This window comes from Poromitra crassiceps (genome assembly GCF_964638095.1).
Source record: "Poromitra crassiceps genome assembly, chromosome: 15".
Taxonomy (NCBI): domain Eukaryota; kingdom Metazoa; phylum Chordata; class Actinopteri; order Beryciformes; family Melamphaidae; genus Poromitra; species Poromitra crassiceps.
In genome coordinates, this window is record NC_139634.1 from 26828455 (window position 1) to 26854835 (window position 26381).

A 26381-nucleotide genomic window follows, 5' to 3' on the forward strand; every position below is an offset into this window, starting at 1 on the left:
CACACACACACACACACACACACACACACACACACACACACACACACACACACACACACACACACACACACACACAGAGTGTGACTGATCCAACATGGCTAACCCTTTGTTATCTGCTTCTTGCCAGCTCTGTTTGCATGGTACATCTGGAAATGCATTCGCTGTCACCATGTTGGAGACTCACTTAAGGGCGGGTCGACAAACTCCAACTGCACATCCTGGACCACTGAAGTCCTCCTTGACTGAATAGGGTTTCTGGACCATAAAATGAACAGATGCTAAGGAACTTGAAAGGATCAATAACTGTCTGCTTCAAAACAGTGGGCAGCTGAAAAAGGAGCAGTGCAGCTCTAGTCAGTTACAGTGACCAGGAAGTGGATCATCTCTCTGGGTACCAAGTGTTTTTGTTTGTAATAATAATTTGAAAACATTGAAACATTCCTCATGTTTCACTGTCTATGTCCAACAGATCTATGTTAGTCTCCAGTCTGTGTCTTGTTAGTAATCACCCAGCTGTTTCCCATGTGTAATCACTTCCCTCTGTGTATTATGTTCCTGTTCACCTCTCAGTCTTTGTCTGGTCGTCAGCAAGTTCATGTGTGTTCTGTCCCTGTTACCTGTTGTTTCATTAAATATACCCAGTTTTGGGTTTACTCATCATCCACCTCCTGCTGTTGTCCTGCAATTGGGTCCTCTACAGTCTACACCACTCACCGTGACAGTTATGTAGTTCGTTTTTACTGGCTCTTGACACCAAAGATGGCCAAATAAGTAAAAGATGATATGGCGCACATGACCAAAAAATACATTGTAGCTATTTTATTTTCATTCACCACCAATCTAAAACCATGTGGCTTGGGGTTGAGGTTGAAGCTGCCCCTCTCTAAATGCATTAGCTGATCAGACTGTGCTGTAGATGTGAATATGCAATCTCAAACTTGACCATACACAGGGAAACTAAGTCGTATAGAGGGTATGCACACCCACTGGAACACGCCCCCTCAATCGGGAACGAGTGTCAAAATGAGTGTCAAATTCCTCCCTGAGCAGCAGGTGTCACTTATCTAGGCTGATTACTGCATTCAAGCTCAGTCTTGCTGTGACTCAGTGGGCGTGACCCCACAGTGACTTCTGCCTCTGTGACATCACATGCATACCCTCTATACTTTCTGGTTGAGGGCGCACTAAACCACTCTTCTGAGAGTTGTGCTAAATACTATTGATATTCTCGAAGACCCCTGGGAGTCCTAAGGCTCCACTTTGAGAGCGGCTGGGCTTAAAATTGGTAACATGAGCACTGCACAAACGTATTGCAGGTGTCAGATTCAGGGTTTGTATATAGCCTACTTTTGACCATGATTGACCTGAATCAAAATGGCAACTTTTTCTTTTCTTTTCTTTTTACAAAAGAGGCGTTCAAGAATAAATATAGCGCACAAGTTGGAAAAGAAGACTTTATTGGTTCTCAGAGTCAAATGATTGTACCATAAACTAAATGCCTGTCCCAGATGCAGAGTTTTGTCCCCAAAACATGGTTTTCAACACCCTGCCTCAACTTCAATTCATACTCATCTCACATCTTGACCATATTTTGATATGGGAAATATTTATATTTACCAGCAGTAATGCAAGATTATGTTTTCATTCACTGGATATATATCTTATCTTACTATTCACAATTTCAGAATATTTTAAACCTACTCTCCTTCATTGTTTGCCTTTTGTCTTTGGGCTTATTCTCTGCTATTCCTCTAGCTGTCACTAACCCCAGACTTTTACTTTACACCATGAAACTGAATGACGACGGCAGCAGGATATGCCACGAATTATGTAGGCAACCTTTAGACTTCACAAATCCTTTACAAAAACAATAGCCATCAGGGTAGGCCATACGAACATCACATGAAAAACTAAGTCCCTATGTGGGCTATTGGGATAGGAGTATTATAGCGATATGATAACAGAGAGCAGTGGTTCTCAAACTTTTTCATGTCAAGGACCCCTAAACGGACACAAATTAGACCACGGACCCCCTATTTGATTTTATCCCAGGGTCCCCCACCTGATAAGATTTTTGCTTTTAGAAGTTTTATTACAGAAAGTGTATAAAACGCATGATCAAAATATTCTGTCATGGTATTATGGAATTATAGTGAAAATAAATTATTCCCCTTTTTGCTGCGGAACGCCCAATCCCCTCAATGACCCCTGGGAGTCGGGGGACTGGCCCTGGCTGGACCCCACTTCAGAACCACAGCCAGAGAGGGTAAAAAAAGAAAGAAGTATAAACTCATGGACTGACACACACACTAGGCTACAAGTCCCAATGGAATATAGCCTCAGCCTGATGTTTCGTTTGGGAAACATCTAGCAGATATTAACCGACACCTGTTTTGGTCTTGTAACTGCTTACTCACAGCAGAACAAACACGCCCCCACCCCCTCTCTCCAGTCTCCCCCCTCCCTCTCCCTCTCCTCCTCGGCAGTGGTTCTTCCCAGCAGCAGCGCGCAGCATCTCTCTCCAAACAGAGAAGGACTTTGGGAGACTGCTCCTCGACGCGCAACAGAAGCTCACACTCACAGCGCCGGACAGCGCACATGACAACTTCACTGACATCATAACGCGTGTATGGCTCTGCCTTTGCGCAAAAAGCTAAAGCGCGTTGGAAAAACTAATGGAGTTCTGAAAAAACAAACAAACCCAAACATCGATTGAAGGATTTCTCCTTGTGCAAATAATGATCTCCATATGCAGAACAGGATCTCCCCTCGCTGTGTAATTGCAGAGCTGTATAGGTGTAGTTGCGTCGCGTGGAGTTGCCGCAATTTTATCCCAATTTCTCACGTCATACAGAAATGGATCTGTGGGGAATTTATCTGTTTCATCTCATAACTTTTGGTAAGTAGCCTAACGACTTTGTTTGCACTCAATCTGTCACATCACATGTAGGCTATTTAGGCTATTATCTTTAGCCCAGGAAGAGGCTACTTCAAACTGTTCCGTCTGAGCTTTGATTTATAATGCCCTTTTAAAATCTGATCAATTAGGCTCCGAAAACTACAAGGAATTTATATATTGTGCCTTTAGTAGGCTTTAATTCATGTGACAGTTATCCATCAAAGTAGTAGGCTGCTATATTGTGTAAAAAAACACGACCAGGCAAGCCCGTCTGCTGCCACTCAGAAGAGCAAGTTCATCCAAAATGAGCCTTTTTCATTTCCCACCCAATTCACCCATTTTGTGTCTAAAAGGCAGGAAGTAACACAGGTGCAAGCAAAACATTAATGAGGGCCCTGGCACTGGATCACCTAAATGGATTGGAAGTTGGAAACCCTCATTAATGTTTTGCTTGCACCTGTGTTACTACCTGCCTTTTAGACACAAAATGGGTGAATTGGGTGGGCTGGGAAGTGAATATTCCCACTTCGAGTTGTGAATTTTGGTTGGCACAGGTCAATGTAATCAAGTTACTAGGTGATGATTAGGCCTACATTCACCTGTGTCACAGGCTTCATTCAGCTGCCTGCTGCTGCTCAACACACATGCATGTGCAACAATGGGGAGTCAGTCAGTCAGTAGTGAGTCAGTAAGACCCCGAGGCTCTTCTAGGCTGGCCCTCCTGGGTACGGCAAAAAAGTTAATTAAGTTTTACATTAATTTGCCCTTTTCACTTGCCACCAAATTTACCCATTTTGTGTCTAAAAGGCAGGGAGTGACACAGGTGTAACCAAAAAATTAATGGGGGTTTCCAACTTTCAATCCATTTAGGTGTTCCAGTGCTGGGGCCCGCATTAATGTCTTGTTTGCACCTGTTTTACTTCCTGCCTTTTAGACACCAAATGGGTGAATTGGGAGGGAAGTGAAAAGGGCTAATTGGCTTAATTCCCCGACTTGTATGAGGTATGTATGTGCATTGAAGCATACGCACATGTTTAATGTGTGCGCAGGCGTTTGCTGAGCTTGTGTGCTTTTGTATGAGTGTGTGTGTGTGTGTGTGTGTGTGTGTGTGTGTGTGTGTGTGTGTGTGTGTGTGTGTAAACTGACATTTCTTTCCTACTAAATGAATCAGTAAGCCTATTGTTCTTTGTTTAATACAGCTACCCATATTCCACACTATCATTTGCCATTATTTGCCATGTCCATATGCTTATAGAGGACCAAATGATTATCATACACTTATCGGCTACTCAATAGCTTTTCACTGCTACCACAAATGATAAAATGTTTTTCTATAGAACTTTAACTACTGCATTGGTTTTTCTACAGCTTTCAAAAGTGACCCATTTCTGTCAGTGTCACTGAGGTGCATGGCTGGCTTTGCCATTGTTGCAGTATAGACACTCTTCCTGTGATAGAATGAAGTTGGAATATTGATTTTTGTGTGTGCCTTTAATCACTACAGCATTGAGAAAAGAGTGGTGTGCTGTACACTCTCTGTGTCCTTTTGTCACAACAGTAGACACGTGTCAGTCCCAAACACATCATTATGATCATTGATGGCCATGGCAACCTCCCTACTTAACAACAGCACACAGCAACAGGCATGTGCAGTTAGCTTTTTTTTTACTCATCACTGAGGCTATTCTCATTGGATGTCTTGATTAGAACAATGAGAGGACGCCAGTGAAGAATGGTAAATGGAAATTAATAGGCCCTACAATTTTACTTTTGAAATCATAAAATTTCTCGCTGTTATGACCTGCGATGTTGATGCGTTCATTTGGCATATGGGTTGATAATGGATCTTTTGAAATGGAAGCAAGCAACCATATGCCTGCAAACTATTCCAGTCATTGTTCTTCCTATTTTGAAAAACGTCCAAGTTTGAATTTCAACGTGTATAATAAATGTCTTACTGTATTCAGGATGCTGCTATAATGGCATTTCATTCTCAAAATCACCATAGTTCTCATAAGCTATTTCACAGATGATTCTAGCCCCTTCAGCCATCTTCCCAAATCAATCTTAGCAAGGCAAAACTGCAAAAGGTCAGCAACAATAGGTTGTTTGGGCAACTCAACCCATTTATATGGCATACGGAACAGTTATGTGGCTCATATGGACAGAGACTGAGCTCACTTTGCCCAGTCTGCCTAACTGCTCCAGATACCTGTGAGGTGAGTTCAAAATCATCCAATTTCCCAGAAAGGGAACATAGGTCCTCTTAAAAGGACACATCAAAAACAATGTTTCCCATGAGAATAGTGCCCATTAAAGCTTGGCATTGTTGCACCTTTATTTATTTATTTATTTATTTACTGGTACTTTCTTTGTTGGATGAAAGCATGTTTGATCATGCAATAGTGTGAATTATTTTGTTTGTGCTTATTTGCACACACAATCTACTTTTCAATACAAACGCCCAAAAATAATAAGAAATCTTGAGCTCTATATTTGTAAGAATCAAACATTATAGGCCATTTTGATTGCTTTTGATATAATCAATCCAGACAACAAAAAACAAAACAGTTTTTACAAAATGTCTACTTTTGGTTCCACATGAATATTATAAGGATATTGGTAATGAATATGTCATGGTTAAGAAAAGATTAACGCTAGGATTGTGAAAGCCATGTGGCCTTTTTGTTGTTGGTTGGATACCCTAAGATGGCAAAGGTGCATCACAGTCAGATCACGACCATTTCATCTCAAGGTGCAAATCCCAATAACTATAGCACAAGGTGGTTGCATTGAATATTACTGTAATCGTTCATACTGAATGGGTAAGAAATTACCTCTGCGGTTGCAATGAAAATACACTAGCAGGTGGTATGACCTGTAGTCTTAAATCTCCCTTAAGATTAAACCCATTAACTACTATCTGGGATTTGTTTGTTTTTCCTTTCAAATTATTCAGTGTACAAGATCATGTTTTAACTGCCTTTTAAGGAATCAGCAGCTCCCAGTTTCACATCTATCATGCAGTATTTTCTCATTCGAGGGGTTTGACATTGTGGGATATGACCTGTATCTTTAATGGTGACAGATAAGTATTGCAGGCGTGCTATCACCTATAGCATATTGGCTGGCCTCTTGTAAGGCATTTGTCATGAATCTCATTTGAAGCAGGTAGCCTATTACCCATGGCGAACAGATAGCCTATCAGAGGCGTGTGCTTTCTTCATGGGGGACAAAATGGGTCAGTCATTCCAATTCCAGTTGTGCATCATTGGTGAGAGAAGAGATTGCCATCTTGATTATGGGAATGTTACCCAGAGATTAAGTGTGTCAGTCTTTACCCTCCAGTGAATCTTCTATTAATGCAGTAGAGCAGGGACAAACATGTGAATGCAGCATCTTTCCAGAGAAAAAAGTTTCGTATTTCCTCTTATTTTTGATGATTCAGTATTCACATCAAAAACATCTTAGTGCGCCTCTCTCCACATTGTTGATCAATCAAATATTTTGTGAACTGTTAAAATGTCTCCTTAATTAGATTTCATGAACCAGTGTGGAACCTCATCGGCTACAGGAAATCAAACTCCAGTATAAGAGTTTTCCATCTAAACCCTATCAATATTATTTGAGTAATATTCACTCACCGGCTAGCGGTTAAAAGCTTCAGAGACACAATGGCTATTACGCTCCTTTCCTGTGGGCTGCCTCTGTTCTCCAGCCATTGTCAGCATCAGGCCCCTGGAAATGCCTTTGTATTTAATTATTGAGGTTTTAAACCTTGCTGTTGAGCTGGCACTCTGCCATTCATCTAATGTCAGTCAGTTTGATGGCTCTGCCCTTTAATAATGACATTATTCAATTCCTCACATACTTATCTGCCTGTAATATTTAAGTATATAATATCACCAAACGGTACATAGAGTTAGGAGAAAAAAAACTAGGGCCCTATCGTCGTACTAGTCGCGATTGGGGAGGGGGGCTCAAGCTGAAGAGATGTCATTCATTTGGTGTTATGTCTGTAAGTTGGTGAGAAATTAGTGTGACTTTGATAAATAAATAAGTAAATAACTGGATAAAAACATCCGCCAACTGACATGCAGTATATTGAATGCCAGGCAAGTAAGTTGGATGTCTGTGATCCCGAGTGCTACATTGTAACATTTCTTTCATTTGCACTTTCCTCTGGTTGGTTATGTTCACACGCAGGAACAAAAGCCGCAAATTGAGGGTCAGTTTAGGGTAAGCAAAAAAGGTCACATTGGTTTGATGAGGTCAGCGTTATGCACATTGACTGTATGCAACATCAACCACCACTTTCTGGTTTGGCGAGAGAAAACCCACTGTGGTTAAGGTCAAGGAAAAGATCTGCGTCATGGTTAGATGCTTCGTTTTTGGAGGACAGCCTGACTCCTGGTGGTTGGAGATCAATCTTCCTGACAGCGAGCTTCAACCCAGCACCTTGTGCGTGCATTTGAATGTGGTTTCTGAACTGCTGAGCAAGCCCTGTCAGGCTAGCTGGGTTAGCTGTTCCATTAGCCTACTGTGGTCGTGGCTGATATTTAGAAATTACAGGACGAGATGTTGCGGTGTGTAAGTCTAAGTGCAAGCACATTGTGCCTGCTAAGAGGAGTGCTTCTGGGATGAGTTTCTTGGAGATGTGGCAGACCCAATTCAATGAAGCTGTGATGGGATGGACCCATCTGATAACCCCAATGACAAAGTATATCCACTTTGACCCAGCCCCTCTGTCCCATTTCCTGAAGCATTCAGTTCAGGTTCAGGGATTCACCCTAGTTTAACAGCACAAGTGACCTTAACCACATCAGATTCTCTCCAGTAGCCCAAACTATCTTCTTTTTGCTTTCATTTCGACCGGTTTCCCTGCCAAGTGTAAAAAGACCCCCACCAATAGACTGGCAGGTTACGCCCAAAAGTAGTACTCATACAGTGCGTTTACATGCAGACAATAAACAGTTTATTAGCGGATTTCTGGAGTTACCTGATTATTCAAATGGTCATGTAAACAGCATAAACCGATAAGCTTTATCCGTTTATGGCAGTTATCGGGTTATGAATAAACCGATAAACATACCTAGGTTTTTGGCCAATAACCTGTCTTTTGAGTGCATGTATACAGCGTATCAGGTTTCTTGTGGGTTTATACATCTGCGCATGTACAAGTTGCATGTAAAAAGTTGAATTACCGCCGCCTTCTGGAGAGAAATCCGACTAATTGACTGAATCATGTAAACCCGGGTTTTTCCTATTGTCGGATTATTAAAGTGCATGTAAACTCAGAAATCAGATTATTGCCATAAACGGATTACTCACAGTTATCAGTTTATTGGTGTGCATGTAAACGCACTGTGTCTATGGATACTCTCACCCAGTTAGTAACTAGAGTAGATAACTAGTAGAGTAGTAACTAGTTAGTAACTAGAGCCTTAAACAACACTACAAGTCCTACTTGGATGTCTTAGTCTACTTTCCTCTTCCTACTAAGGTGCACAGCCATCTTTGACCTAGCAAGAAATAGAAATTGAGAATATACCCCATTCTTTGTTTACTCTTCCCACAATGGAAACCAAAAATAAAGACAGAAAGAGTAAAAACGGCCCCAAGAACACAAAACAAAGAACTGAGCACATTGAAGAGGGGCCTGAGCCTCACACAGTCTCTGAAGCAGTGACATATTGTTTCTCTCACACCACAGAAAGGCCAGACACTGTTCACATTGGAGTTCACCACAGAGACAAAGGTGTTGACTGGCAGTGCCCCATGTAGTACCCTCCACTGTAAGTCCCCGGCGTACTTTGGCAAGGGCCCCTTGTACAACATGTTCCAAGCAGGCTTGACCCCCGACCCCACCCCCAGGCTGCTCCTCCACGGGGTGTCGGCCCTGCTGCTCAGCCTGTCTCTTTTGACCATTTTCACACACAGTCTGTAGAGTCGCTTGCCTCCGGCAGAGTCCCGAGGAGCCCCATCCACTCCCCCTGCAGCGGAGGGCCCCAACAGTAGCCTCGGGAAAGGTGAACGAGCCACCTCGACTCCTCTGTCCTCCTCCTGCGATAATCCAAAGCCCGCCTCCCCTCTGTCCCCCTCCTCTAACAGCCCAAAAGTGAGATAGGGAGGCACTGCAGAAAGCCGTTTAAATGTTTTAAACAGGTCACACTGGTGAGAGGAAATAGCACCAATGGTCATTATCCGAAATCATTTGACAGTGTCGGAGGATGGGCTACTTTTCGTCTTCATGCCACGTCATGTTGATCCCAAGGAAGTGGAAAGTGATAGGATACAGTACTTGCATATAAGTGGGACTCTTGCTGGGACTAAGAGCTGTGTCGCCGTTACATTTGTTAGGGAACTCAGAAAATGGCTCAGGGGTTATAGACATACAGTGGCCTCTAAGGGCCAAACAGAGGCTCATTAGCTCTGAGACTGTCGGTGGTTATCCAGAGAGAAAGTCTGTTCCAGACAAGTAGGCACAGCCCCATTGTGACAGAATTTACAATGGAGGGTTTAAGCTCCACTCCCTGCCTTCTTACAGTATTTCTGGGACGCTGCTGAATCTATTTGGGGTGAGTGAAGTTTTATGAAGATAGATGGAAGCGAATCTTGCAAGAGAACAGATGACAAAGGTCCAAGGACATAATTTTCAGGCTCTCTCCTCCAGCTAGCTGAGTGTGAAATAGCACACAAAACTATAAGTTACTCAGACTTTTTCTCCAAAAGACTGACTCACCAACTCGTGTCACATCAGCAGTCCAGACAGACAACCAAACCAGGCAGTTGGAGACAGCACTGCATTTTGTTTCTGTAAGGAAAGACCCTGACACAAGTAATGCTCTTAAAAATGGTAAGATGGTAGAAAAAAATGGTAAATGATAGATAATAGACCTTTTGTGTAAATAACGGTGTTCTTCCAATCTCCGATATAATTTTAAATTTATTCATGGACTCCTTTTTGATACAGTGATTCTCTGCTGGCATTGGTAACGCTTTACAATACTGGTGCAAACATGTGCATGAATGCATGCTTAACTCATGATGAATTAAGCCATTATTGATGCTTACCGCATCATCAACTAATGAAAGGTATGTTTGATGAACACACCGAGTCATATATGAATTACTATTAATTAATTAGGCTATGCCTATAGACCCCTTATACAGCTTGTCAACATTGAGCTGCGCGCGCAACTTGAAGGCAGAAAGCCGTCAGCTTTGCATTGACAGACAGCGAGAACCCCGCTGTCAGGACTGCTCTGTGCCCATCTGCAACACACAGTTATATTTTAGTTTTAAAATGCAGTTCTCGGCTTACTACCACAGCTTATCGCCTAGTGATAAGCAATGTTATGCATCGAAATGAACGTTGTTTAATGGGATATGTCTTACAGACCCACCCATACGCACTGGCGCTGTCAATTGGCCAAGCCTATGGCCAGCAATACATATCGTGCATTCCTTTATAACTGGGGATAGCGTAGATAATTATTCTGTAACTTGCAAAGATATATTGTTATGTTGATAATGCACACAACTCAATAATGACATTATGTAACGTTACTTGGTCCGTTAACTAACCGAGCGATGTTGAGCAGCCTGCAGTTTCAGGCAGCTTACCTGATTATGAAGAGCACTACAAAGTCGGGCATTTTTAATGATGTCCTCGTTCCAATCAGTTCAACTCAATAATGACATTATTTAACATTACTTGGTTGTTAACTAACCGAGCGATGTGGCTGCAGCCTACTACTACAGTTTACCTGATATGAAATGAGCGAGCACTGCAAAGTCGGGCATTTTTAACGATTTCCTCTTTCGGCTTGCAACCAAAGACACTTACGGTTAGCATTAAAAGCAGTATGAGTTGACGGGATTCGGTAAAACTTTAGTCCTTGCTTTGTAGATAGTGTAACAGACTGTTCAGTGTTGTGTTGTGTTCTATTGCGTGTGTGCGAGGCTGTGTATGTTCCCTCGAGTTGCGTAGAACAGGATATGTGGGGAGAATTAGGTGAATTATAACGTTACAGCCTGGCTCTATCGTTTATTATTATATTAACTAAGTGTGAATAGGCGGACCCGAATACTCTCCTACAATAGCTTTCCGATTCTGGCATCCCACTGCACAACACGAAGACATATCTAGCTCGAATAGTTTTCAGGCGACTGGAAAACTACTTGACAGGGCTGCGCGGAGTCTGTCTTTCTGCCTCCGTCTTGCGCATCTGACGCTGTTTGTTGTCATTGTGACGTAGGCGTATAAGGGGTCTATATCATCATAGTTAATTCCTCATCAACACATACATTAACACACTGTGTTCAATAATACCGTAATTCATGTGTTAATTACCACTATTAATGTCACTTTTCCCCAACCAATCTGCATTTTCCTTCCTTCTTAGCTATGTTTTATTCCTGCTGTAATTTGCCCTGTTTTTAATATATGTTCTTATTACGTGAAACTGTTTTTATATGCACTGTAAGGCGACCTTGGGTGTTCTGAAAGGCGCCTCCAAATAAAATGTATTATTATTATTATTACTATCGACATCCAGCTCCCTGCAACCGGAACTTTAGCGTTACCAGACCGCAATGCCGATAGCCCACATCAGAACCAGCTGAGCGAGGCGGTGTGCAGCATGTCAGGGACCGGCTGGATCTAACCTCTCCCAGCCATTAGCTTGTTCATCATGGGCATTCCTTCCTCTTCGAAGCTTGGTCCACTGCAGGGACGCAGAACATGTGGCCGGTGTTTTGTGCCTATCTTACCGGGTGTCTACCGCGTTGATACCAGCGGTGGAAATGGGCCATGCACGACCCAGCAGGCCAGCCACCCTCTACCACTACCCAGGCTAAGAGCCTCTCTCCCGGCCCGACACCCAGGGCAGCCCCCCTACTACCACCACCCATCCAGTCGCCTGCACCCGGGAAATCGATTGAGTTTCCCCCGTTGCATAACGAAGACGGGATGCGCTAGCCACGCTCCTCCTTGTCCGAGCTAGCCTGGTAAACCAAATGAAATGTGAGTTCACGTGACGGGCTGGTTTACCATGCTATGTCCGAGCGACATCTCAGGGAAAACATACTCGACTTCGGGGAAAGAGAGTTCTCTTTGTTTGACCGGTGCCTAGCTGGCTGGAAAGAGAGGCGTTCGGGGTGCAGCGGAGTCGCCTCTGCTGTTTACGGTAGTTTGTCAGTGGTGGTGGCCTGGCGGAGACACTGGCGCTATATGTATGACTGGGAAGCGTGTGTTTATGGGCGAACTGTGCTGTAGTCTATTAGATACTATCAGTAGGCTATCATTCTGATTACTTGTTACTAGTGTAGTAGTGTAGGCTACGCTATTTTATGGAGGTTCCTCTCGTGGCTCAGGCTGATCGAGTGATTGATGCTTGGTGCTCACGGGTAAACTCAAATTGACAGTAGCCTAAAAGAGCCCATGTGTTTACCCAATCTGTCATCCGCTGCATGTATCTTTGGGATTTGCCCCTGGTAATCCGAAATAGGCTAAAAGCGCACTGTGAGCGTGCTATTTGTTTGACATCCTGACCTGCAACATGTTCTCATATCAGACACCATTGTAGCTGCACTGTCAAGGTAACCACGAGAAAACATGTTGTTTCCGGCCAAGACTTTCAGAATAAAAGTCGAAATTCATGTTGTAACCAGCTACGCAGTACTGAGCTCTACGTGCTTTTATTTTTGATGGCAGGCTGAGGCAACGGAAGTAATTGTTTGTGTGCCATGTCTTTCTTGACACTTATCCTCGTGGTCGAGAGCAACTAGCTGGGTTGCACAAGGTGGTGTTCGTTTTGCAAATATCAGCTGCCTCCGTGTTCTTATTCTACAAAGAGTACAAACTGCAAAGCCTAAAAGTCGGTCACAGTGGTGGTGGCAGTGTCGAATGGATATTGGATACCAATCGCAAGAGGAACGAGCGGGTTTGTTAGAGTTTCAGGTAGCTAGCCGTAGCAATTTAGCTAACTTGTTTGTTGTGTGTGCGTGCATGGTGGAGACCTGTCGCTACAGTCACGTTGGTTCGGGAAGTGAAGAGCAACACAAGTGAAAAAGGACGAGAGCTGGACCCGCCGGAGAGATCGAGCAACGCGGGCCGTGGGGAGGAGAGGGGAGAGGCCAGACTGTTTCCCCCAGCTGATACAGACAAGGGGCACTGGAGAGCGAGTCCTTGCTCCAGGGCAGACTTTGGGGGGACATGTTCACAAACTTGATAAATAAATGTGCTTTTATAACTCCAATGATGGTCTTCACTGATTACCTATATATTTTGAATTGTTCACATGACTATACTGTATAAAAGTGATTTCATGATCAGCATCAGCTAATGATTTGTGAGGATATCATTATGTCGTGACTTTACATTATGTGGCACAAAACTATTAATTAATACATAAGTATGTTGTGACTTTACTATTTGTGGCACATAACAATTAATTAATACATAAGTATATCGTGACTTTACTATATGTGGCACATAACTATTAATTCATACATAATGATATAGGCACTTGTGAGGCACAACACTTAACTCATACATATATATGTGGTTCTTGGCATATAGAGCCTACAAGACATACATCCAGTGTTTGATGTCTGTTGGAGATGCACAGTGGATACAACGTCAGAGAATGTGTTGGAGTTGGTCTGGTTCGGGGCTACTACACGCATAGCCTATATCAGAGCAGCAACATCGGAATGATAGCTACTACAGCTGCTGAAATAGCCGTACCCGGCTAAGAGGTTCTGAAGGGGTCTCGGCCGGAGGTGTGGGACCCAGGCAAGGTGAGGGGCAGGGCGGGTAGCGGTTGGGTGCTGGTAGCCTGGGTAAACCCAGCCCCCAGTGACCTCGACCTGCTCTCAGACAGACCCTGGGCTGCCCTGGGTGTCGGGCCGGGAGAGAGGCTCTTAGCCTGGGGGTGGCTGGCCTGCTGGGTCGTGCATTTAGACACCCGGTAAGATAGGCACAAAACACCGGCCACATGTTCTGTGGACCAAGCTTCGAAGAGGAAGGAATGCCCATGATGAACGAGGTAAAATGGCTGGGAGAGGTTAGATCCAGCCGGTCCCTGACACGCTGCACACCGCCTCGCTCAGCTGGTTCGGATTGTGGGCTATCGGCATTGCGGTCTGGTAACGCTAAAGTTCCGGTTGCAGGGAGCCAGATGTCGATAGTGGTAATTAACACATGAATTACGGTATTATTGAACACAGTGTGTTAATGTATGTGTTGATGAGGAATTAACTATGATGATATAGGCATAGCCTACTTAATTAATAGTAATTCATATATGACTCGGTGTGTTCATCAAACATACCTTTCATTAGTTGATGATGCGGTAAGCATCAATTAATGGCTTAATTCATCATGAGTTAAGCATGCATTCATGCACATGTTTGCACCAGTATTGTAAAGTGTTACCGACCTTTTGTGTAAATAACGGTGTTCTTCCAATCTCCGATATAATTTTAAATTTATTCATGGACTCCTTTTTGATACAGTGATTCTCTGCTGGCATTTTACAGTAAAGACAAGGATCACAGCTACTGAAGTGTCTTTTAGATGAAATGTGTGCACCAGTTATTCCTCTCATTTCATTTCCTGCAAGTAAAGATGGCAGCTGGTATTCATGTAACAGTGGCCAGCGGGAGTGCTGTGCAGTAAGTAAACCTCCCTCTCTGAGACCTCAAGAGACGCTCTAGTGTCAGACACTAGAGCCCATGGGCTTCCTCAGCTGAGCGCCCGCTTCCCATGCTGGAGGTTCCCGGTGTAGCCCTGGGGGGACTACACAATGCAGGTTACATTGATGCCTTGACCCGGATGGGAGTGAGGTTTAGGGGGTGAGTGTAACGGTGGCCAGCAGGCAGTGCTGTGTGCAGCGAGTAAACCTCACTCTCCGAGGCCTCAAGAGATGCTCTAGCGACAGATGCTAGCTCGTGCGCTTTAGCCTCCTTGCTAGAACGTCCGCCTCTGATGCCCGAGGTTCCTAGTTCAATCCCCAGCTGCGGGGGCACTACACAACGCAGGTTACATTCATCCCCTTTACCTCCTGTGTTCCCCAGGTAAAGGGCTATTGTCGAGTGGCCTTTTTAGGCAATGTTTTAGGATAATGTTGCCCAAGGAGTGGGCAACATGGGCATGACGTCTCATTCTTGCCATGATCGTTGTCTTATCATGTTGCCCCAAAAGTTGTTGGTTGTGTCACAGCATTTAGGCGTGTCCCAAAACGTGAGGGAAAAAGTTTATTCGCCGACCTGAAAGACGATGCTGCTGGCAACGCTATGATGGATGCTCCCTTGTATCATTCTGGTCCCAACACAGGTTTTATGACAGGCAGGATAAATGAGCTCACTACAGTAACTCAACCGTTTGATATCTGTAGCTTTGGCTGTATTATTTACCATATTATTATTATTTAATAAAAATAAAAGTAAATGTGGCCTCAAACGCTATACGTTATCTAATTACTCAGGGCTATTTCATTGTTTGTTTACATGCACAGGCAAGTGAATTACACTGCACTTCAGTAAGCAAATAGAATTGTTTCTTATCACCAGGCCCAGGCGAGACCATATACCAGTCAAGCTACAGCAACAAACAGTTTTTCATTTAAATTAATTCAGCTTCTTTTATGGCCAGGAGGAGCTCTTCCGTTAATCAAATCAGTGAAATCAATTTGGTGGCCTCATCGTTGTTGAAATAAATAGGAATGACTGGAAATGCTTGTTTGCACAAAATAAAATTGAATCATTGTCTAGACCACGAAATGTGAGATCTCAAATACAGGAAATGACACAATGGCAATAAGATCCCAACCTACCGGCAATGCATTGACCCTCACTGGAGTGGGTGGGTGCGTGTCCTCACTCCAAACCATGAGCTTGGTAACTGTAGCCTTCCAGGAGGAGAAACACTGGATACCAATTTTGTAACTGAAAATGATATACAGTAGAGCCTGAACTGACCAATCTTCAGTTCAGTGGAGAAAATAACTGCTGTTGGGGGAAAAAAAAACATTATGTCTTTAAATATTAAGACAAAACAACAACGAACAGCTGTGCAACAGTGGGGTGAACGGGCACTAGTACTATAAAGCAAGGAATCACTCTGTCTGTGAGTGTGTATGTACTGTATGTGTTTGTGTCCTTAGCATATTGAGAAGCATTTCTGATCTACTTCACACTTGGCAGGTGTATTTCTTATTTCTGGTGCAATTTGAACACAGGACACATTCAGTATGAATAAACTTTGACTAAACAAGCGAACAGCGAGCCGCTCAGCTCAGTTAAACTACCTGAGAGAGAAGAATGAACACACACAGGAGAATAACACAGAGTAGAGTAACAAAGTAACTAGCCCAGAGCCATCTATATAGAAGAGTCGCGACATCTCCGTTCACTCCAATGGACCAGTTTTTTTTTATCCCATTTTTATCCCCCATTAGTGCTAATTTAATTGATTTATCCTGTTTGCTGCTCCACCCTCTGCCGATCTGGGGAGAGCCAAAACTAGCTCCATGCTTCCTCCGAGACATGGGCAGTAGCCAGTCACTTCTTTTCACCTGACAGGGAAAGCTTCACGTGGGAGGATCACGCTATGCCAACGAGTTCCCCTCCCTCCGAACAGGTGCCCCTTCAGCGACCAGGATATTGCATGTTTTGGTGTGTGGTTCCTATATGAGGGAAACCCCCAGGGGGCATGGATAGAACATGCAAACTCCACACAGAAAGGCCCTTTTGACAACCCCACCTGCTCGGTGGGCACTCGAGGACATGCGGACGGGCACGCACTCCTTCAGCGCTCACAGCGTCCCAGGTGGGAATCGAACCCAGGACCTTCTAGCTGTGAGATGACAGCGCTTACCACTGCGCCACCGTGCCCCCCTAGGAGTAGACACGTTTGATTGGCAGCAGAATCAACCAATGGAAGGATCTAAACTACTTCAACAGTTCAAGCTGAATAGTCTCACCGCTGAAGTTTCTGTCTGGCTTTAAACACTATATGGGCCAAGCAATCGGCCCATTCAGAACAGGCATGTTTTGAACAGGGACAGTCAGTGAGTGAGTGAGTGAGCGAGCGAGCGAGTGAGTGAGTGATCGTGTTTTTCTGTATGAAGCTTTGGTCTGGAAACACCAAATATCCTCAATTCTTGAGGCGAATAGACAAGTTATGTTCTACTACTGTATATAACCTTGTAATGTGGAGATGATAGAGGTTGGACTGAGTGCTGCTTGATTTCTCCAGCGTTCCAGGAAAGGAAACACACCATTACCAAGCCAGTAGACAGGAACCGGCTGGAGGGCACCTGTCTCTGTGAGCTGCAGTGGATTTACAACATCTGGAGGATGCCACCTCCGCTCACCACTACATGATTAATTATTTCAGACACAGGAATATATTTCAGACAGGGCATGAAGCAGGCAGCAGTACAGTAATTGCAAATCCTATATGCACAGAAGACCACCATCTCTGTTTCCACAGATGGGGATTTTAAATCTTTCTACAGTTTTCAGGATTGGTTGACTCCGCATTTTCACTTGGAGTCAGAGCTTGTCAACAGAAGGTGATCATACTGATTATAATATTCTGTTGGTGAGATTGACCAGCATTGTCACACAATTAGGTTGGACACCTACAGTAGTGAGCACTATTAACATTCCGGATTCTCTTTGACACCTAACCGACCAAATTCCTTCAAATGTCTCATTGACGGTCAGTAGATGGTGGCATCGTTTGTGGAGGCTGTTCCCTCTGTCACCACCCTGGAACCCAATCGTATCCAATCAATGGCTTGTTAGGCTCCTATTAACTGGATCAAGGGAATGCCACTATGCATTTGACAGGACTGGTTGAGTGATAGCTGAGACACAAGAGCCACATTCCCATGGATCTGCCCCATGCCTGGAGAAGAATCATTCCATATTAGGTCCATTGACTCTCCATCCTGAGGGAATCAGCAGTGATTTTGTGATAAGCGGCAGGAGGACCTGGCTGCGAAAGCTGCCGTGGATTTTCCAGTCTTGGTATTAGTCATTTTCTGTACTGCTGAGATAAACATTTTCCATTAAGGTTACCATAATGCATAAAGGTTTTGTATTGGGCTAAAAATAGTTGAACTCTGAACCAAGGAATATCAAGCTTGGCTTTAGTTGGGCAGTACCCATGGTGTTATCTAGTACTTTAATAATAGTTATTGGGTATAAAATACTGTAACAACCTCATCTGTCTTCTGCAGTAGGATATGGAAGGTGTATCTACTGTAAGAGAGAAGGAAAGGACCGGTAAGCAAATAATACAAAAATAAAGATTTAGTAATAATAATTATTCAGTATTTGTAAGTGATTATCACCCAATATTCCAAGTATTTAATGGCAAAAACTATGATTATGTAACTGTGTCCCGAGTTGGACACTTTTGCAGCATTGTCCTAACTTTACCGTACCCAGCAAACATTTTCACGTATAACGACCGTGTGCTGTAGGCTACCTCAAACCACTACATCTAGTCAGGGTCGAATTATATATCCGCAATGGAAATCGTAGCGACGTAATTCCTCTACTTCCCCACGTTGAAATATGCCGCTCCCACAACGGCTATATTCAGATATTCAGATACAAATATGCACAGTGTGCATGCAGCAGCGTTGCATAAAGGACGCTATCGCTGCTAGGCTTGGCCTGAGTCATTTAGCTACATGCTAGGCTTGGCCTGAGTCTGACACCCCTCTCTTCACGCTAATGCTACAAATGCAGTCAAGGCATTAAAAATCGATTGTCGAACGCTGCCCAAGCACGTCCTACAGCAGTCTCTGATCAAAGTCACTTTCCTAAACTAATTGGACATTTAAATGTCCATGTATGTAGCCTATATGAAGAGATATGTCTAAATTAATTCCGTACTACTAGGTGGCATCCTCTGAAGTGAAAATCCCCGCGAAAAGACCGGGAATTGTGTCAGACCGGATGTGGCTGACTCATGGCAATAGTGTACGAATGAGGACACAGTTCTGCTAGTTACTATAATACATGTAGTTACTCGTTATTACCAGAAATGATTTGTTATTTTCTGATCCGTTCTATGTAAATACACAGTTACCACCCTGTAATTTGTGTACCGTAAAGCAAAGTGCTACTATAATAAATTATTTGTATGACATCATCCTTCACAAAGTTACAAGTTGTGGTAAAACAAAATCGTTAGCATAAGATATATCTATACATAGAGTCTGATGGGCTTATGAGACAGTGGTGAAAATATGGGAGGTTTCACCCGTTCAGATAGTTTTGATATCTCATTAAGGGTCTGGAGCTGTGACCCGCGTGGAAGTTCTCCTTTGCCAAACGACCTGCTCATTACTGTTGCGAAGAAACGGCCAGTAGAAGCTCGCCCGTCTCAGCTCCACGTTTTTGGCAGCATTGTTATTGCTTTTGGGAGGTTGATCCATTGCCCTGCAGATCTCATGGTCTGCATCATAATGAGACTCAGCATGATATCTCTTACAGCATCACAAATTCGGCCTGGGGGAAGTGTGTGGCATGTGTGTGTGTGTGTGTGTGTGTGTGTGTGTGGGGGGGGGGGGGGGTGGTGGCAGGCTTGCAGAACTAACTGCTGCCTGAGATTACCTGCCTCAATACTTCTGTGCACTGCATGCCCTTCGGACCTGGGAGGTACACCTGTTTGAGGTTACAGAGACAACATATGGCGATGTTAACATATGGTGAAAACAAAAGGTCATGTAAAAGCTGATGTTGCTCTTTGCCAGTCATTTTTAAGCCGTAGCCTGAAAAGACAGAGGTCATTTAACGACTATCAACAAATCTTATTTTCTTGTCACGCTGTCAGTAAGGATCACAGAGTATGCAAAGAGGCAAGGCGGGGGATCTTGTTGGACACTACCCGTAATACATGCACAATTCTGTTAATAAAGGTCAATTATGATATTATTTGGAGTTAGTATTTCATAGAACGGAATTGCAGAATAGAATTGCAGCAGGGCAACCTTTCAGAAGGCGATAGCATAGAGGTCAGCATGGCATTTTCAAAAAGTGTGAATTTTATATAGAATAACTCCTCATTCGTTTTCTCGGGCCATATATCTTCTGTGCCTTTATCTCCCTTTCACACTACATTGTGAGCATTTTCACTTCAATTCCAGTTTTTCAGAAGAACTGTGTACCTACTGTAGCTGTTTCTCCTGTAGTATTCACTGCTGCTTAGACTGGCCATCCTAGATTTTTTACAGAGAAAACATTGTGTTAGTGGTGCATTTTTTTTTGTTTTTTTTAGTGTGCTGGTATATATTCATTTTTAAACAGATGACTACACCAAGAAGGTGAATACACCAAGAATCCTTGGCAGCCTTGGTATTCAGGGACAAAGGAAAGTACAGAAAGCAATCTGTACGTGATTATCATACAAATGGTAATATAGTGCACAATGAAATAAAACCATGTAACCTACGGTTGGAATATGATTTCATAGGTTTGATCCCAATACAACAGTTGCTGACCAGATAAAAAATGAATAGGGCAACTCTCTTTCTCAATCTCCTTCGAAACATATAATCAACTGTTCCTTTTTCAACCCCTTCATTCCTTTCAGTCACCAACAGAGCATGAAAGAGCCTCAGTCAGTCTTCAGGAGACCACATATAGAGGCAGTGATGAGGTGATAACCTACAGTGCATTATCAAAGCTAGCTGATATTTCCAGTTAATTGCAGCACCATTCATTTAGCTGTCATATTCGGACTTTCTGCAGAGCTTGCCATATTCATTTTTGACATTTTGGAAATACACAGCATATAATTATCTCCAAGGCCGCATTTGTGAAAGTTTTTAGAGGTCCTATCATTACCTTTACAGCAACATGGTGAACATAGTTTATCAAGCCGCTTGGCCCTGCAGTTTGTGAAAATAAAATCGAATTGATTGCAAAAAGAAAACTTTATTAATTTCATGCATAGTTTTGCTTTTGTTCTACAAACTGTGACACAAATGTCTAATAGGTTTTTTTGGGGAATAATGCATGGCTGCTTCAGTCGGAATCAATGTTTTTGTTGACAACAGACAGATTGTTCAAGAAGCTTTATAACTGAATGGGGGGGGATCAATGAAGTTTTGAAAACTTTAGTTGTCTTGTAAAAATGGAATCTATCATGTAACTAGTGAGCAATATCATTCCATAATAACAGTATAAATGATGAAAGGATAACACAAGAACGATTGTAAAACAAACCTGTTTTGTGGCAAGAAAATACAGTGAAATCATGAATAAATGTATTTCATTAGGTAGAGTAGAGGTGATTCAGGGCCTTTCTGTAACCCAGGAGGTCACTGTCACGCCTCCGTGTTATGAATCACTTTTATCACATGCTAATGAGGAGAGGGAAATGTTGAGGATGGGATCATATTTATTTGTCATGATTTTGCACAGCGCTTCAGCAACTGACTGTGCATTTGATTTGTCGCTAGCGGTGATGTAAGCATGATTGACAGCTCTGAAGACGACAAACTGACACTGTGGTTGTAGACCCTTGAAGAAGGACTTTCATTGATTGATTGATTGATTGATTGATTGATTGATTGACTGACTTTCTACACACATCAAAGCACTGGTTAAAGATTTTACAAAGATGATTTGTTTAGCAGCGGTTGGCATTAGAACGTTTGTGACTTTATATTCATGTGTTGACTGAGAGCTTAAGTTGCCTTTGATGTTAAGTCGATGGCTTGTAGATTTTCTGATTACTTCTTGACCTTTCATTAGAGGCTCTAATACAATGAAAGAAGCCGTGTAACTGAGCTACTGCAGATTGCCGTTGTGGTCCCGTGGCGCTCTGGTGATTGACAGGCTCCTCTGCTGCGTCCTCCATGGAATGACCTCAGCCAAGAGTGGCGAGGCATACTTATCCCCCTCAATGGGCTAGCATCTGGTCATATTGATCCGCATTTGAGTTTTTGTCATTTTAATGTTGGCTCTAGTTGTCTTACAACCCCCCTGTACTGACATATCGTTATATTAAGTGGTTTGAGTGTGGCGTGGCAAGACACCAATTACCTATTAGGTAACCAAGTGGAGACTCAAAATCAAACCAAGATTTAAAGCAATAGAGAGGTCCAGTAACGAGTCCGGAAATCATCGATGCTAACGCCCCTGGTTCTAAACAGTTTTCGCCTATGGGAGTTTTGAATGGGTTTTTGGCGCGATGCTTCTAATAATCTCTCTGGGCAACGCTGGCTTAATCAAACGCGAACCAGTGTTTAGTAACATCATCTTCACACATGAAGACCACTTTTATGAGTTTTGAAGCTTTTACATGCCGTTAAACGGGCGGCTAGCTAGCAAACGGCTAAATGAGACTACACTGCTGAGTCGATGTGGATATATACGTCAATAACGTCACCACTTCAAAGGGCGAACACGGAAATTCTCTTTCCCTCACCTGGTTCAGCCCCGTTCAGCCCGAGGTAATCAGTGCACACATCAACAACAGTCCAGGTTGAGTGCTGACGTGACGTGAAGCCTATGCGACAGTGTGTAGTTCAGGATTAGCTTAGCTCGAGCATTTTACTTCTAGGGCTCGCATTTACGCTACAAAACTCATGAAAGTGGTCCTCATGTGTGAAGATTATCCCGCTGAACCTTGGTTCGCGTTTGATTAAACTTGCGTTGCCCACAGACATTATTTGAAGCATATCGCCAAAAACCCATTCAAAAATCCCATAGACAGAAACAGTGTAGAACCAGGAAGTTCGGGACTTCCGCATTCAGCCTACAAAAATACGTCATCCCTGGACCTCTCTATTATGGTGCTCACAGTGGGAACTGCCATTAAAGACATTTGAATAACGGACAAACAGGCTTCATTTGTGCAGCATTGGCTGGACTGTTGTCTCACACCAATTAAGAGCAGTGTCTCTGAGACCCATAAAATTGAGAAACACAGCCAGTGGAGATTGATTGCCTCAAAACACAACACACTAGGGAAATTGCCATGTTGCACCTTTTTATCAAGATGGAATCAAGTGGAGGCAATCAGCTGAAAAGCCCTATGTGAAGATTCATGTTTGTGCTCCTCTCAGTCTCACTGTTGCATTACAATGCCAGTCTGACTGGAGGCACGCTGCGAGAGAGACAGAGGGCTGAGGTCCCTCTGCACTTCACAGTCTCATCAGTGAAAGTGGCCATCGGTCATTCTAGTGGAATGCGTGTGGCTCCTCCCCCTAATGTGATGACCCTTGAGTGACAGCAACAGCTGGCAGACATCATGGCCCTGTCACAGCGCCACGGACCCTGACAGAAGGTTAACACTTCATCACTATGCTCACTGTTATGTCAATCGCTTTCCTCTCATTTTGGGGGGAATGTGTGTGTGTGTGTGTGTGTGTGTGTGTGTGTGTGTGTGTGTGTGTGTGTGTGTGTGTGTATGTATGTATGTATGTATGTATGTATATATATATATGTATATATTCATGCCAAGCTTTTACTTCCAGCTTCCTACAATTTCTATGCCTGGAGTGTGGCCTCTGTGTGATATGGCCACAATAGGAATTGGGGTCAGTGGACCACCAGGAGTCCTTGAGGGGGTTCCAGGGCCTCCCCAGCAAATTGATGAATGGTTAAACTTTACCAGTATTTCATAGAGGTTAAAACAAGAGCATGGTTGTGGACTACAGGAGGAATGCAGCCCCACCCTCCCCCATCACCCTGGGCGACTCACCAGTTGACACTGTGGAGTACTTTTGCTTCCTGGGGACCATCATCAGCCAGAACCTGAAATGGGAGGTGAACATCATTGCTCTCACCAAGAAGGCACAGCAGAGGATGTACTTATCATCCGCGGTGCTGAAAAGGTGATGGGATGCAACCTGCCATCTCTTCAGGACCTGCACAACGCCAGAATACTCAAGCAGTCTCGTAAAACCATGGCCAACCCCTCCCACCCCAGACACAAACTCTTTGAAATGCTGCTCCTAGGCAAGAGACTGAGGTCTGTCAAGACAACAATTCTCACCACAAGAAAAGCTTCTTCCCAACTGCCAACATCAACAAGGCTTGAGCCCCCTCTACTAAGGACTATACACCCCCAGGTCCCGGCTGCAGAATGAAGTGACTGAGGGGGTAATTAAATGTTGTGAGGATTGTTGTGAGAAAGTTGTGTCAGTATTTCTCTTGCCAAAATTCAGCTTTGGAGCAACCCCTTCCCGACAAGCTAGCATGACATGGTTGGTACCAATGGATGCCTTACGTCTTCTAGTTTAGTTTAGTTAGTTTTAGTTAGTAACAGCATTGTGTGTCATGTCAGAGAGGGCTCCATTGAGGTTTGTCACATACCAAATGGTGTGATGATTAACAACACTGCGAACAAGGGAGGCTGCCTATAGAGGGAATGCACCGACGCCACGCCCCCTCCTGAACACGCCCCCTCAGCCAGACTGAGCAGCACTGAGTGTCAAATTTCCAAAACAAACGTGGCTTCCGCCAGGGGTAGTAGCGAAACCCTGGCTAATATAAACGATTATCTGCTTAAATTAAAGGCAGTTGGACTCGAATGTGACCCTTACAGCTTGCCAAAGAACCAGTGGTCCATGGACGTAGACATGTGGCCAGGAATAGGGTTTCCTGACATTTATATGTACTTAACTCATTGAGTGCCATGGACATCTTTCGACGTCCAATTAAATAGTGACGTAGAGTGCCACGGACGTCTTTCGACGTCCAATGCGTTTTTTGACGGTGGGACGTCGATCAAAGCCTTCCGCAGCTCCTGTACAACTATTGTAGCTATTGGAGGTCTATAACCTATTTTACAGAACCCTTAGGTGGCGACAGTGCTCTCCAGGTTAACAGAAAGGCAGAGAAAAACAGAGAATAAGTCGTTGGGGAAACGGAAATCGCATCGCATCCGTATGCATCGATATGCATGAAGCGTTTTAACGTTAGATGTGCCTGCAGCAGGCAGCAGCCAATCTGCTCCCACAATTGAGCTCCTCCATGTCCGCTGCGACAGGCTGTCGCCAACAGCCCATTCGCATGATCAGCCGTTATTATTCTCAACTGGAAGCATACAGTAGTAGCCGGTGACAAACACACGCGGAAAAAGCTGGATGTCGCCGACGCGCACCCTTCACAGTGCAGAGCAAACTCAGCAGAGAGCCACCTCCCATAAGGAGGAGTGTGCAGTTGAGGCGGGGCGGGGCGGGGCGGGGCGGGGCGGGGCGGGGCGGGGCGGGGGGGGGCACGCAGAGCAGCACACAACACTGACCCAGACAGACCCAGGCAGCAGGACAGGGTTGGCAAACGCAAGCCAGAATATCCGATGCCCACCAGCAGCAAATCAAGATCAGCAAGAAGCTGCAACCAGCAGCGCACGCAGGGGCCAGCGCTGCTGGTTGCAGCTAAAAATATTATTCTGCCAAACAAAATTCCCTGGCCTTCACTGTTTTATTGAAGGAAATTATTTTTGAGGTGTGACTACATCAGAAAATTAGCTTCAGAGTCAGTGATGTGTTTGAAATGTTTAATTTCACAAAAGGGCCATTATCTCAGCTTCTAGAAAAAAACTGCTCTTTTTTGTTAAATCAAGCTATCTTCTCCGGCTGATAACTAAAGAACGGAAAATGATATCAATAAACCTGTTTTTGCTGATGATAGAAAAGAGTCTCATCGTTCTTTTTGCGTGTTCATTGTTTACATAGTAATATCACACAATATTCTGTGGGCCTCGAGAAATCACTGAAAAAAGCTCTGAAACTCTGGCACTGGGAGCGTCCGTTCTCCAAAAGTGGCTGGCACTCAATGAGTTAATATCGACGCCGGGGAAATACACAAACCAAAGCATGAAAGCATACAAGAGCCTGGACGCGTGGTCGTACTTCAAGGCTGGATTTGTTGGCGACATTAAAGTAACGAGGACAGCAATGGATATTCTGGTTGTAGGCTATGTGGAGAGGTACATATTTATTTTATTACAACTTTTATTAAGAAAAATATAGCATACGCTGTCACTAACACACGCTAGCTTTGTTCATAGTGAACACTGTCACTCATGTAACATTATATCTGTGCAGGTAAAACACAGCCAGAGAATGAATGAGCCCTCATTGAAACCCTGGATAGCTGCAGAGAAGATCCGGACCGTTTCATTAGCTTTCAGCAGCCTGTAAAAAGATACCTCCGAGCCTTGTTGAATCTATTTTTACAGTCAATGGCACAACAGCACCATTTTCGTTGTTTTCTCGCGGAAGCTGAACGCTAAACACCGTGACCCGGCGGCGCCACCTGGCTTGTTTAGACGTTTTGACACTCACTGCAGCTGAGTGGGCGTACCCGCACTGACTGTCGCGTCCGTGACGTCACGTGCATTCCCTCTATTTAGATGTCTGGTCTCATCATGAACATGAAGGCGAGATTCATGTAATAGACTGCTCTCTTGTCGTATGACACATTTCCTAATGAA

General features: G+C 43.9%; 1 protein-coding gene across 1 annotated transcript in view; it reads left to right on the forward strand.

Moving 5' to 3' along the window:
* Window positions 1-2856: 2856 nt before the first annotated feature.
* The window catches only part of gfra4b (GDNF family receptor alpha 4b), a gene marked incomplete at both ends in the record, with an annotated part of 44806 nt that continues 21281 nt past the window's right edge, over window positions 2857-26381 (forward strand). The window contains one exon of the mRNA XM_083651830.1: window positions 2857-2899. Within this exon, the coding sequence (XP_083507956.1) occupies window positions 2857-2899 (43 nt within the window). The remainder of the gene's footprint in view (window positions 2900-26381) is intronic.